At 39.1% G+C, this 14,693-nt stretch overlaps 1 protein-coding gene across 1 annotated transcript; it reads left to right on the forward strand.

The window, feature by feature from the left end:
- The first annotated feature begins 339 nt into the window (after positions 1-339).
- On the forward strand, positions 340-1,269 carry Or4x13 (olfactory receptor family 4 subfamily X member 13). Its single transcript, NM_001000578.1, has one exon. It carries the CDS (start codon positions 340-342, stop codon positions 1,267-1,269), a length of 930 nt encoding a protein of 309 aa, NP_001000578.1.
- Positions 1,270-14,693: the final 13,424 nt, after the last annotated feature.

The raw sequence follows: 14,693 nt of genomic DNA on the forward strand, positions 1-14,693 counted from the left end.
CCTCCTTCATGAGGAAATATAACTTCTTAATAAGCCTTTCCTTCTTTGATCTGTTTCCAAAATCCTACATTCTGCATACAAAGTGACTTACTTATTCACCAGATAATAGACATTCTTGCTGATGTCCTATTGGCTGCAGGCTAAAACCCAAAGTCCCTAACAATCCTTCATACACTGGTGGTGGTCTCTCCTATAGCTTTACACTTTACCTCACTATTTCCCCAACTATTCCAACCACTTGCACTCTCGGTCCGTCTTCATGGCACCCTCTTCCTCCTCCACGTTCCTAACTCCTCGTCTTCCATATCATTTCAGATCCTACCACCCAGACTGCTTCCCATGGCTAATACACACAATGTGACTGAGTTCATTTTCCTGGGACTCTCTCCCAATAAAGAGGTGCAGAGAGTTTGCTTTGTGCTATTTCTGCTCCTGTACATGGCCATTGTGCTTGGGAATCTTCTCATGGTGGTCATTGTGGCAGCCAGCAGAAATCTTGGATCCCCAATGTACTACTTCCTCAGCTCCCTCTCCTTTGTGGAGATCTGTTATTCCTCCACGACAGCCCCCAAACTCATCTTGGATCTCCTAGCTGAAAAGAAATCCATATCTGTGTGGGGCTGCATGACACAGCTTTTCTTCATGCACTTCTTTGGTGGCATTGAGATGTTCCTGCTCACAGTGATGGCCTATGACCGCTATGTGGCCATCTGCAAGCCCCTGCACTACACCAGCATCATGAACCGGCAGGTGTGTGCAGTCCTCGTGGGAACAGCATGGACGGGAGGCTTTGTGCATTCCCTTGCCCAGGTCCTTCTCATCTTCCGCTTGCCCTTCTGTGGCCCCAATGTCATTGACCATTATTTTTGTGATGTGCTTCCTGTGCTTAAACTTGCCTGCTCAGACACCTTCCTCATTGGTCTGCTGATTGTTGTCAATGGAGGGACACTGTCTGTGATCAGCTTTGTGGTCCTCTTAGCATCCTACGTGGTCATCTTGTTCCACCTGAGAACTCAGAGTGCTGAGGGACGGCGCAAAGCTCTGTCCACCTGTGGGTCCCATGTCACTGTGGTTGTTATATTTTTCGCACCCTGTGTCTTCATCTATCTGAGACCGACAGCCACTCTTCCTATAGATAAAATGGTAACTGTGTTCTACACGGTGATAACTCCCCTCCTCAACCCTATCATCTATTCCCTGAGAAATGCAGAGGTGAAGAAAGCCATGAAGACTCTATGGATCAGGACAACAAAAGTAGATAAAAAATAGAGGCTGAATTTATTTATTGTCATGAATCTGAAATAATGTTGAACATAAACTGATGGGACAAATGAGTAGAAAGAAAATTAACAGGGCTTATTAGTTCTAGAGTTGTTCTGTATGTCCACCCTAAATGTTTTATTTTAAACACCTGTAAAGTATTTCTGGTTATGTAAATATTATAATACAATAGCCACTTTAGAATGTTTCAAATCCTATAAATAATAATGTGAAAAATATGCAAAGGGAATTATCCAACTATAGACTCGCTCACTACAGTGAATTTACCTGTTGAAGAATATGAAGGCCTTTATCGCTCCGTGAAATTGAATTGCAAAGTGCTCCTCACAGAATCAAGACATTGTAATGAAGTACAGTAGAGGACTGGGGATATGGCTCAGCTGCTAAAATGCTGATATCCATAAAGCCCTGGCTTTCATTGCCAGCACCCATAAACTTGGCATGGTGGTGCATGCCTATGATTTCAGCATCCAGAAGCTGGAAACAGAAGAATCAGGACCTTGAGGCCATGCCTGGTTATGAAGATAGTCTTAAGCCAGCCTGAGATCTAAGAACCTGATTTATTCTATATACATTTTTAATTAATAAAAATATTTTATTTAAGGTTATAATTATAACATTTGCTTTTTTCCCTTTCTGTGCTCTAAACTCTCCTATATCTATGTCCCAATTCCCCTTCAAGTGTACAGTCCCTTCTTTGACTAATTGCTATTGCATGCGTATATGTATATGCATATATTCCCAAACAGAACCTGTTCAGTCCACATAATCTAACTTGTATGTATATTTCAAGGCTGATAGTTGGGCACTGGACAATCTATTAATGTGCTTTTCCCTGAGAAGACCTCCTCTCCCTCTCCCACTCCCAGATTTCCTCAATTGCCTAAAGTTCTTTGTGCAAGCCTCAAGAGCATGTGTGTGTGTGTGTGTGTGTGTGTGTGTGTATTATGTGTGTGTGTTTTAAAACTGTCTCAAGGTACCTCCTAACAATATATTTATTAATTTCAAAAGAAAACATACCATTTCCCACCCTCTTTACAATTGTCCAAAGTTCACATACCAAAATAAGGTAAATTGATGACATGTGCCTCCTAACAGTTATAACACCTCCTTTGTAGGAAACTTGGCCTGAATAATACATAACCCTGTAAAATAGTTACCTTTTACTCTTTAGAAGTATGACACTAAGAAAAATTGAGTATAATAATAATACTCAACTAATAATAATTGAGTATAATATGAGTTTAGACCCTGTATTAGATAAAGGCACCAGTGGGAGTGATGGGGGAAACTAGGACATAAGAAAGCTGTATAAATGCTGATTTTCTTATTTTAATGATTATGTGTTTCTTTCTTGGGGTTTAGGAATGTCTCATTGCCACTCTTGTGGCAAATTTTCAGTACACAATTCAATTTTGTTTGGGGAGATAGATAGATGATAGATAGATAGATAGATAGATAGATAGATAGATAGATAGATAGATAATGATAGAGGTGGTTATAGATATATAGATAATATATAGATATATTCATATATCTATATGTGTATATATACAGACATGTGCATCTGTATATTATATATAGATACATATATAGGTATAGATAATATATTACAGAAAGATAGATAGATAGATAGATAGATAGATAGATAGATAGATAGATAGATGATAGAAAAGGATGTTGTTCAGGCTTTCCTCAGACTTACAGAAATCAAATGCTTGTATTGAGGCATGTGCTTCTGCATACAGCTATAGTAATTTTAAGCATAGTTCTCATGTTGTGCATTATGTCTCCAGACCTGCTCATCTTATATAACTATAAGTTTATATCCTTTGGTCTAATTCTGCCTAAATCCATTGTCTACATATCTATTTACTTATTGAGAAAATGAATAATAAAGAAAAAATTCACAAATATTCTTAATGTGGAAATAGGATTAAATAAATTATGAAATTATTTTTATACTTTTTCAAGATTTTTTGTATCAATTTACTTTATAATAAAAGTTTATATTCAGTAGTCTTCTCCCTAAAACTACCACAGAACACCAGCTGCAGCCTTCCCTCCCCTCTACCCATATCTCCTGTGGACAACAGCCTCTTAGAGCCCTGAAAGGAATTCTTGAAAGCTCCAGTCAATTGTCAACTCTACACCCTGCCTCAATTTATCCTGAATGTCAAAGCTGGTCTTTACCACTAGATGCGTAGATGCCAGCATGAAAAAACACAATCAAAAATAGCCAAGGCAAGATGTCCCCACTAAAGTCCAGCTATCCTAACACAGCAAGTCCTGAATATCCCAACATGGCTGAAGCACAAGAAAAAGACCTTAAAAACATCTAAATGAAGATGGTAAAGGTCTTTAAAGAGGACTCAAGCTTAAGTGAAGGTAAAAGTGAGAAACCCAATAACTGAACTAGAAAGTTCACAGTATAGCCTTGTAAGTAGAAAGAATCAATCAGAAGAAAGAATACCAGGACTTAAATAGAGGACCTCAAACAAATAAGCAAGGAAAATGAAATTTTTAAAGCACCCAGAGAAGGAACATAAAGGAAATAAAAAACCAAACCATCAAAGTGTAGGCATAAAGGAGGAAGAAGAATCTCAAGACAATGGCATAGACTCTATTTTCAATGAGATCATAGAGGAAAACTTCCCCAAACTAAGGAAAGATACATATATTCAGATATAAGAAATGCACAGAACACTACATAAACAGGACCAGAAAAGAAAATTACCAAGATGTATTATAGTTAAAACACTAGGTATACATAATAAAATATATTGAACGCTGCAATAAAAAAATAAACTCAAGTCACATATAAATAAAAACCCATCAGAGTGAAAGCTGAATTCCTAATGTAAACTTTGAATGTCTGAAGAGCCTCAAGCAGTCCATTCCAACTCCTAGAAGACTGACAGCAAGGAAAGAAAAAAAAAACTTCCTGACTGGAGAGATATCTCAGTGGTTAAGGGTGCTGGCTGTTCTTCCAGAAGTCTTGAGTTTACTTCCTAGCACCCACATGGCAGCTCACAACAGTCATAACTGTAATCTCATGGAATCTGATGCCCTCTTCTGCTACTCAGATTTATTTTCAATATATTTGCAAGAAACCAAAAAATACCACAAGAAGCATTATTTGGGACTTAAGAGATAAATGAGCACAACAGAAAGACTGTGGAAAGTTAAAACACTAGGTGTATATAATAAAGTGTATTGAACGCTGCAAGAAAAAAAACTCAAGTCACATATAAATAAAAACTCATCAGACCGAAAGCTGAAATATAAAACCAGCAGTCCAAATCTGCACCCAGATCTGAACTGAACCAGTCAAAGAGCTCCCTGAACCCAAATCCCAAGGAGAGGAGAATTAGACACTCAGAAGTGCGGACTCTCCTGAGAAACCAGAAGAGACTACTCTCTACCCACATTCTTGACTCAAGAGGAAAACACCAAGTGCCATCTTGCCCCCTACACACAGGGACCTAGGAGCAGTAGAGGAAGAACTCTTACAGTTGCTGCTCTTGCTGAGAGCTGAAAGCCAGCTGCCAGAAGTGACTACATGCCTGAAAGAAGAACACTTTGTTCCCATAACTAACTGAAAGAAAACAGGAAAACGGGTCTACAGGAGGGCTAACATATAGGCCCACAGGAGGGTCAAGCCACCATCAGAAATGGAAGACAAGCTAACACCAGAGGCAATCTGATGGCAAGAGGCAAGCACAGGAAACCAAGCAACAGAAACCAAGACTAATTGGCAAAATCAGAGCCCAGTTCTCCCGCCAAAGCAAACACTGGATATCCAAACACACTAGAAAAACAAGACCTAGATTTAAAATCACATTTTATAATGATGATGGAGGACTTTAAGAAGGTCATAAATAACTCCCTTAAGGAAATACAGGACAACACAAGTAAACAACTAGAAGCCCTTAAAGGAAATACAAAATCCCTTAAAGAAATACTGGATAAAACAACCAAACAGGAGAAAGAAATGAACAAAACCATCCAGGAGTCAAAAATGGAAATAGAAACAATAAAGAAAGCACAAAGGAAGACAACCTTGGAGATAGAAAACCTAGGGAAGAGATCAGAAGTCATAGATGTGAGCATCACAAACGGAATAGAAGAGACGGAAGAGAGAATTTCAGGAGCAGAAGATACCATAGAAAACATTGACACAACTATCAAAGATAATGATAAAAGCTACTAGCCCAAAACATCCAGGAAATCTAGGGCACAATGAGAAGATCAAACCACTCCCCACTAAAAGGGCCAGTAAATATCTTCAACAAAATTATGGAAGAAAACTTCTCTAACCTAAAGAAAGAGATGCTCATAAACATACATAACTCCAAATAGATTGAATCAGAAAAGAAACTCTTCCTGTCACAAAATAGTCAAAACACCAAATGCACAAAGCAGAAAAAGAGTATTAAAAGCAGTAAGGAAAAAGGTCAAGTGACATATAAAGGCAGACCTATCAGAATTACAGCAGACTTCTCACCAGAGACTGTGAAAGTCTGGTGATGTCATACAGACCCTAAGAGAACACAAATGCCAGCCCAGGCTACTATATCCAGCAAAACTATCAATTAACATTAAGGGCAAAACCAAGGTATTTCAAGACAAAACCAAATTTATACAATATCTTTCTACAAATCCAGACCTAACAGGATAATAAATGGAAAAGCCCAACACAAGGAGGGAAACGACACCCTAGAAAAAGCAAGAAATCTCCTTGCAACAAAACCAAAAGAAGAGAAGCACACAAACATAATCCCACCTCTAAATACAAAAATAACAGGAAGAAATAATCACTATTCCTTAATATCTTTCAACATCAATGGACTCAAATCCCCAATAAAAAGACACAGATGAACAGACCCAGTATTTTGCTGCCTGCAAGAAACACACCTCAGAGAAAAAGACAGACCCTACCTCAGAGTAAAAGGCTGGAAAACCACTTTTCAATCAAATGATCCAAAGAAGCAAGCTGGAGTAGCCATTCTAATATGGAAAAAATCAACTTTCAACCAAAAGTCATCAAAAAAAGATAAGAAATGAACCTTCATATTCATCAAAGGAAAAAATCCACCCAGATGAACTCTCAATACTAAATATCTATGCTTCAAATACAAGGGCACCTACATTCATAAAAGAAACCTTACTAAAGCTCAAAGCACACATTGCACCTCACATTATAATAGTAGGAGATTTCAACACCCCACTCTCATCAATGGACAGATCATGGAAACAAAATTAAACAGAGACACAGAGAGAGTAATAGAAGTTATTAACCAAATGGACTTAATGGATATTTATAGATTATTCCATCCTAAAACACAAGGATATACCTTCTTCTCACCAACTCATGGTACCTTCTCCAAAACTGACCATAAAAACAGGCCTCAATAGATACAGAAAAATAGAAATAATCCCATTCCTCCTAACAAATCACCACAGACTAAGGCTGATCTTCACTAACAACAGTAAGGGAAGAACGCCTACATATACATGGAAGTTGAACAGTGCTCTCAATGACAACTCGGTCAAGGAAAAAATAAAGAAAGAAATTAAAGACTTCTTAGAATATAATGAAAATTAAGGTACAACATACCCAAACTTATGGGACACAGTGAAGGCTGTGCTAAGAGGAAAACTCATAGCTCTCAGTACCTACAGAAAGAAACCGGAGAGAGCATACATCAGCAGCTTGACAGCACAACTAAAAGCTCGAGAACAAAAAGAAGCAAATACACCCAAGAGGGGTAGAAGGCTTCATAGCAGGAATTTGGGCTAAAATGAACCAAGTAGATACAAAAAGGACTATACAAAGAATCAACAGAACCAAAAGCTGGTTCTTTGAGAAAATCAACAAGATAGATAAACCCTTAGCCAGACTAACCAGAGGGCACAGAGAGTTTGTCCAAATTTACAAAATCAGAAATGAAAAGGGAGACATAACAACAGAATCTGAGAAAATTAAAAAGTCATCAGATGCTATTATAAAAGCCTATATTCAAAAAAACTTGAAAATCTGGAGGAATATTTCTAGACAAATACCAGGTACCAAAGTTGAATCAGAAACAGATAAACCATCTAAACAACCCCATAACTCCTAAGGAAATAGAAGCAGTCATTAAAAGGCTCCAAACCAAAAAGATCCCAGGACCAGATGGGTTCAGTGCAGAATTCTATCAGACCTTCATAGAAAACCTCATACCAATACTATCCAAACTATTACACAAAATTGAAACAGACGGAGCACTACCGAATTCCTTCTATGAAGCCACAATTACTCTTATACCTAAACCACACAAAGATCCAACAAAGAAAGACAACTTCAGATCAATTTCCCTTATGCATATCAATGAGAAAATACTCAATAAAATTCAAGCAAACCAAATCTAGGAACACATCAAAATGATCATCCATCATGATCAAGTAGGCTTCATCCCAGGGATGCAGGGATGGTTCAATATACAGAAACCCATCAATGTAATTCACTATATAAACAAACTCAAAGATAAAAACGACATGATCAATTCATTAGATGGTGAGAAAGCATTTGACAAAATTCAACACCCCCTCATGATAAAAGTCATGGAAGGAGCAGGAATTCAAGGCCCATATCTAAACATAATAAAAACCATATACAGCAATCCAGTAGCCAACATCAAACTAAATGGAGAGAAACTTGAAGCAATCCCACTAAAATCAGGGACTAGGCAAGGCTGCCCACTCTTTCCCTACTTATTCAATATAGTACTTGAAGTCCTAGACAGAGCAATCAGACAGCAAAAGGAGGTCAAAGGAATACAAACTGGAAGGGAAGAAGTCAAAATATCACTATTTACAGAGGATATGATAGTGCACTTAAGTGACCCCAAAAGTTTCACCAGAGAACTACTTAACCTGATAAACAACTTCAGTGAAGTGTCGGGGTATAATATTAACTCAAGTAAATAGTAGCCTTCCTCTACTCAAATGACAAGCAGGATGAGAAAAAAATTAGGGAAATGACACCCTTCACAGTAGTCCCAAATATTATAAAATATCTCAGTGTGTGTTAACCAAGCAAGTAAAAGATCTATATGATAAGAACTTCAAGTCTCTGAGGAAAGAAATTGAGGAAGATCTCAGAAGATGGAAAGATCTCCCATGCTCATGGATTGGCAGAATTAATATGGTAAAAATGGTCATTTTACCAAAAGAAATCTACAGATTCAATGCAATCTCCATCAAAATTCCAATTCAATCCTTCATAGAGTTAGTAAGAAAAATTTGCAAATTCATTCACTATAACAAAAAACCCAGGATAGTGAAAACTATCCTCAGCAATAAAAGAACTTCTGGGGGAATCACCATCCCTGACCTCAAGCAGTATTACAGATCAGTAGTGATAAAAAACTGTATGGTATTGGTACAGAGACAGACAGATAGACCAATGGAATAGAATTGAAGACCCAGAAATGAACCCACACACCTATGGTCACTTGATTTTTGACAAAGGAGTCAAAACCAACCAATGAAAAAAAGATAGCATTTTCAACAAATGGTGCTGCTTCAACTGGAGGTCAACATGTAGAAGAATGCATATCGATCCATTCTTACTGCCCTGTACAAAGCTTAAGTCCAAGGACATCCACATCAAACCAGATACACTCGAACTAATAGAAGAAAAAGGGGGAAAGAGTTTCAAACACATGGGCACTGGGGAAATTTTCCTGAACAGAACACCAATGGCTTATACTCTAAGATGAAGAATCAACAAATGGAACCTCATAAAACTGCAAAGCTTCTGTAAGACAAAGGACTGTCATTAGGACAAAATGGCAACCAACAGATTGGGAAGAGATCTTACCAATCCTACATCTGATAGAGGGCTAATACACAAAATATACAAAGAACTCAAGAAGTTAGACTCCAGAGAGCCAAATAACACTATTTAAAAAATGGGGTACAACACATCTCGGACGCCAGAGGAAAAAGCCAAAGACCATCTGGAAACCTGGTGCACTGAAGCTCCCGGAAGGGGTGGCACAGGTCTTCCTGGTTGCTGCCGCTGCAGAGAGCCCGTGGGCAGCACCCCACGAGCGAACTTGAGCCCCGGGACCACAGGTAAGACCAACTTTTCTGCTGCAAGAAAGCTGCCTGGGGAGCTTGGGACACAGGGAAGCAGAATTCCTCTAGGACCGGGCACGTTCTGTGTTTACCGGAAGTCCCACACCCGCGGATCCCGGCCCGCAGCAGCTCTCTGCCCCCAGACCCTGTGAGAGAGAGACCCAACCGCCTGGTCAGGTGGGCACTCCTGAGGCTGCAGAGCGGAAGAGACCACCAACACTGCTCACCCCTGCCCACATCCCTGGCCCAAGAGGAAACTGTATAAGGCCTCTGGGCTCCCGTGGGGGAGGGCCCAGGAGCGGCAGGACCCCTGCCTGAGACACCACCAGAACCTGAAGGAAACAGACCGGATAAACAGTTCTCTGCACCCAAATCCCGTGGGAGGGAGAGCTGAACCTTCAGAGAGGCAGACAAGCCTGGGAAACCAGAGGAGACTGCTCTCTGCACACACATCTCGGACGCCAGAGGAAAAAGCCAAAGACCATCTGGAACCCTGGTGCACTGAAGCTCCCGGAAACGGCGGCACACGTCTTCCTGGTTGCTGCCGCTGCAGAGAGCCCGTGAGCAGCACCCCACGAGCGAACTTGAGCCTCGGGACCACAGGTAAGACCAACTTTTCTGCTGCAAGAAAGCTGCCTGGTGAACTCAAGACACAGGCCCACAGGAACAGCTGAAGACCTGTAGAGAGGAAAAACTACACGCCAGAAAGCAGAACACTCTGTCCCCATAACTGACTGAAAGAGAGGAAAACAGGTCTACAGCACTCCTGACACACAGGCTTATAGGACAGTCTAGCCACTGTCAGAAAGAGCAGAACAAAGTAACACTAGAGATAATCTGATGGCGAGAGGCAAGCGCAGGAACCCAAGCAACAGAAACCAAGACTACATGGCACCATCGGAGCCCAATTCTCCCATCAAAACAAACATGGAATATCCAAACACACCAGAAAAGCAAGATCTAGTTTCAAAATCATTTTTGATCATGATGCTGGAGGACTTCAAGAAAGACGTGAAGAACTCCCTTAGAGAACAAGTAGAAGCCTACAGAGAGGAATCGCAAAAATGCCTGAAAGAATCGCAAAAATCCCTGAAAGAATTCCAGGAAAACATAAATAAACAAGTAGAAGCCCATAGAGAGGAGACACAAAAATCCCTGAAAGAATTCCAGGAAAACATAAATAAACAAGTAGAAGCCCATAGAGAGGAGACACAAAAATCCCTGAAAGAATTCCAGGAAAACACAATCAAACAGTTGAAGGAATTAAAAATGGAAATAGAAGCAATCAAGAAAGAACACATGGAAACAACCCTGGATATAGAAAACCAAAAGAAGAGACAAGGAGCTGTAGATACAAGCTTCACCAACAGAATACAAGAGATGGAAGAGAGAATCTCAGGAGCAGAAGATTCCATATAAATCATTGACTCAACTGTCAAAGATAATGTAAAGCAGAAAAAGCTACTGGTCCAAAACATACAGGAAATCCAGGACTCAATGAGAAGATCAAACCTAAGGATAATAGGCATAGAAGAGAGTGAAGACTCCCAGCTCAAAGGACCAGTAAATATCTTCAACAAAATCATAGAAGAAAACTTCCCTAACCTAAAAAAAGAGATACCCATAGAAATACAAGAAGCCTACAGAACTCCAAATAGATTGGACCAGAAAAGAAACACCTCCCGTCACATAATTGTCAAAACACCAAACGCACAAAATAAAGAAAGAATATTAAAAGCAGTAAGGGAAAAAGGTCAAGTAACATATAAAGGGAGACCTATCAGAATCACACCAGACTTCTCGCCAGAAACTATGAAGGCCAGAAGATCCTGGACTGATGTCATACAGACCCTAAGAGAACACAAATGCCAGCCCAGGTTACTGTATCCAGCAAAACTCTCAATTAACATTAATGGAGAAACCAAGATATTCCATGACAAAACCAAATTTACACAATATCTTTCTACAAATCCAGCACTACAAAGGATAATAAATGGTAAAGCCCAACATAAGGAGGCAAGCTATACCCTAGAAGAACCAAGAAACTAATCGTCTTGGCAACAAAACAAAGAGAATGAAAGCACACAAACATAACCTCACATCCAAATATGAATATAACGGGAAGCAATAATCACTATTCCTTAATATCTCTCAACATCAATGGCCTCAACTCCCCAATAAAAAGACATAGATTAACAAACTGGATACGCAACGAGGACCCTGCATTCTGCTGCCTACAGGAAACACACCTCAGACACAAAGACAGACACTACCTCAGAGTGAAAGGCTGGAAAACAACTTTCCAAGCAAATGGTCAGAAGAAGCAAGCTGGAGTAGCCATTCTAATATCAAATAAAATCAATTTTCAACTAAAAGTCATCAAAAAAGATAAGGAAGGACACTTCATATTCATCAAAGGAAAAATCCACCAAGATGAACTCTCAATCCTAAATATTTATGCCCCAAATACAAGGGCACCTACATATGTAAAAGAAACCTTACTAAAGCTCAAAACACACATTGTACCTCACACAATAATAGTGGGAGATTTCAACACCCCACTCTCATCAATGGACAGATCATGGAAACAGAAATTAAACAGTGATGTCGACAGACTAAGAGAAGTCATGAGCCAAATGGACTTAACAGATATTTATAGAACATTCTATCCTAAAGCAAAAGGATATACCTTCTTCTCAGCTCCTCATGGTACTTTCTCCAAAATTGACCATATAATTGGTCAAAAAACGGGCCTCAACAGGTACAGAAAGATAGAAATAATCCCATGCGTGCTATCGGACCACCACGGCCTAAAACTGGTCTTCAATAACAATAAGGGAAGAATGCCCACATATACATGGAAATTGAACAATGCTCTACTCAATGATAACCTGGTCAAGGAAGAAATAAAGAAAGAAATTAAAAACCTTTTAGAATTTAATGAAAATGAAGATACAACATACCCAAACTTATGGGACACAATGAAAGCTGTGCTAAGAGGAAAACTCATAGCGCTGAGTGCCTGCAGAAAGAAACAGGAAAGAGCATATGTCAGCAGCTTGACAGCACACCTAAAAGCTCTAGAACAAAAAGAAGCAAATACACCCAGGAGGAGTAGAAGGCAGGAAATAATCAAACTCAGAGCTGAAATCAACCAAGTAGAAACAAAAAGGACCATAGAAAGAATCAACAGAACCAAAAGTTGGTTCTTTGAGAAAATCAACAAGATAGATAAACCCTTAGCCAGACTAACGAGAGGACACAGAGAGTGCGTCCAAATTAACAAAATCAGAAATGAAAAGGGAGACATAACAACAGATTCAGAGGAAATTCAAAAAATCATCAGATCTTACTATAAAAACCTATACTCAACAAAACTTGAAAATCTTCAGGAAATGGACAATTTCCTAGACAGATACCAGGTATCGAAGTTAAATCAGGAACAGATAAACCAGTTAAACAACCCCATAACTCCTAAGGAAAAAGAAGCAGTCATTAAAGGTCTCCCAACCAAAAAGAGCCCAGGTCCAGACGGGTTTAGTGCAGAATTCTATCAAACCTTCATAGAAGACCTCATACCAATATTATCCAAACTATTCCACAAAATTGAAACAGATGGAGCACTACCAAATTCCTTCTACGAAGCCACAATTACTCTTATACCTAAACCACACAAAGACACAACAAAGAAAGAGAACTTCAGACCAATTTCCCTTATGAATATCGACGCAAAAATACTCAATAAAATTCTGGCAAACCGAATCCAAGAGCATATCAAAACAATCATCCACCATGATCAAGTAGGCTTCATCCCAGGCATGCAGGGATGGTTTAATATAAGGAAAACCATCAACGTGATCCATTATATAAACAAACTGAAAGAACAGAACCACATGATCATTTCATTAGATGCTGAGAAAGCATTTGACAAAATTCAACACCCCTTCATGATAAAAGTCCTGGAAAGAATAGGAATTCAAGGCCCATACCTAAACATAGTAAAAGCCATATACAGCAAACCAGTTGCTAACATTAAACTAAATGGAGAGAAACTTGAAGCAATCCCACTAAAATCAGGGACTAGACAAGGCTGCCCACTCTCTCCCTACTTATTCAATATAGTTCTTGAAGTTCTAGCCAGAGCAATCAGACAACAAAAGGAGATCAAGGGGATACAGATCAGAAAAGAAGAAGTCAAAATATCACTATTTGCAGATGACATGATAGTATATTTAAGTGATCCCAAAAGTTCCACCAGAGAACTACTAAAGCTGATAAACAACTTCAGCAAAGTGGCTGGGTATAAAATTAACTCAAATAAATCAGTTGCCTTCCTCTATACAAAAGAGAAACAAGCCGAGAAAGAAATTAGAGAAATGACACCCTTCATAATAGACCCAAATAATATAAAGTACCTCGGAGTGACTTTAACCAAGCAAGTAAAAGATCTGTACAATAAGAACTTCAAGACACTGAGGAAAGAAATTGAAGAAGACCTCAGAAGATGGAAAGATCTCCCATGCTCATGGATTGGCAGGATTAATATAGTAAAAATGGCCATTTTACCAAAAGCAATCTACAGATTCAATGCAATCCCCATCAAAATACCAATCCAATTCTTCAAAGAGTTAGACAGAACAATTTGCAAATTCATCTGGAATAACAAAAACCCCAGGATAGCTAAAGTTATCCTCAACAATAAAAGGACTTCAGGGGGAATCACTATCCCTGAACTCAAGCAGTATTACAGAGCAATAGTGATAAAAACTGCATGGTATTGGTACAGAGACAGACAGATAGACCAATGGAATAGAATTGAAGACCCAGAAATGAACCCACACACCTATGGTCACTTGATTTTTGACAAAGGAGCCAAAACCATCCAATGGAAAAAAGATAGCATTTTCAGCAAATGGTGCTGGTTCAACTGGAGGGCAACATGTAGAAGAATGCAGATCGATCCATGCTTATCACCCTGTACAAAGCTTAAGTCCAAGTGGATCAAGGACCTCCACATCAAACCAGATACACTCAAACTAATAGAAGAAAAACTAGGGAAGCATCTGGAACACATGGGCACTGGAAAAAATTTCCTGAACAAAACACCAATGGCTTATGCTCTAAGATCAAGAATCGACAAATGGGATCTCATAAAACTGCAAAGCTTCTGTAAGGCAAAGGACACTGTGGTTAGGACAAAACGGCAACCAACAGATTGGGAAAAGATCTTTACCAATCCTACAACAAATAGAGGCCTTATATCCAAAATATACAAAGAACTCAAG

The sequence above is a fragment of the Rattus norvegicus genome, chromosome 3 (genome assembly GCF_036323735.1).
Source record: "Rattus norvegicus strain BN/NHsdMcwi chromosome 3, GRCr8, whole genome shotgun sequence".
Lineage (NCBI taxonomy): Eukaryota > Metazoa > Chordata > Mammalia > Rodentia > Muridae > Rattus > Rattus norvegicus.

Bases quoted from the DNA above. Each gene is read 5' to 3' on its own strand.
- Or4x13 (NM_001000578.1), top strand. From the start codon at position 340: ATGGCTAATACACACAATGTGACTGAGTTCATTTTCCTGGGACTCTCT.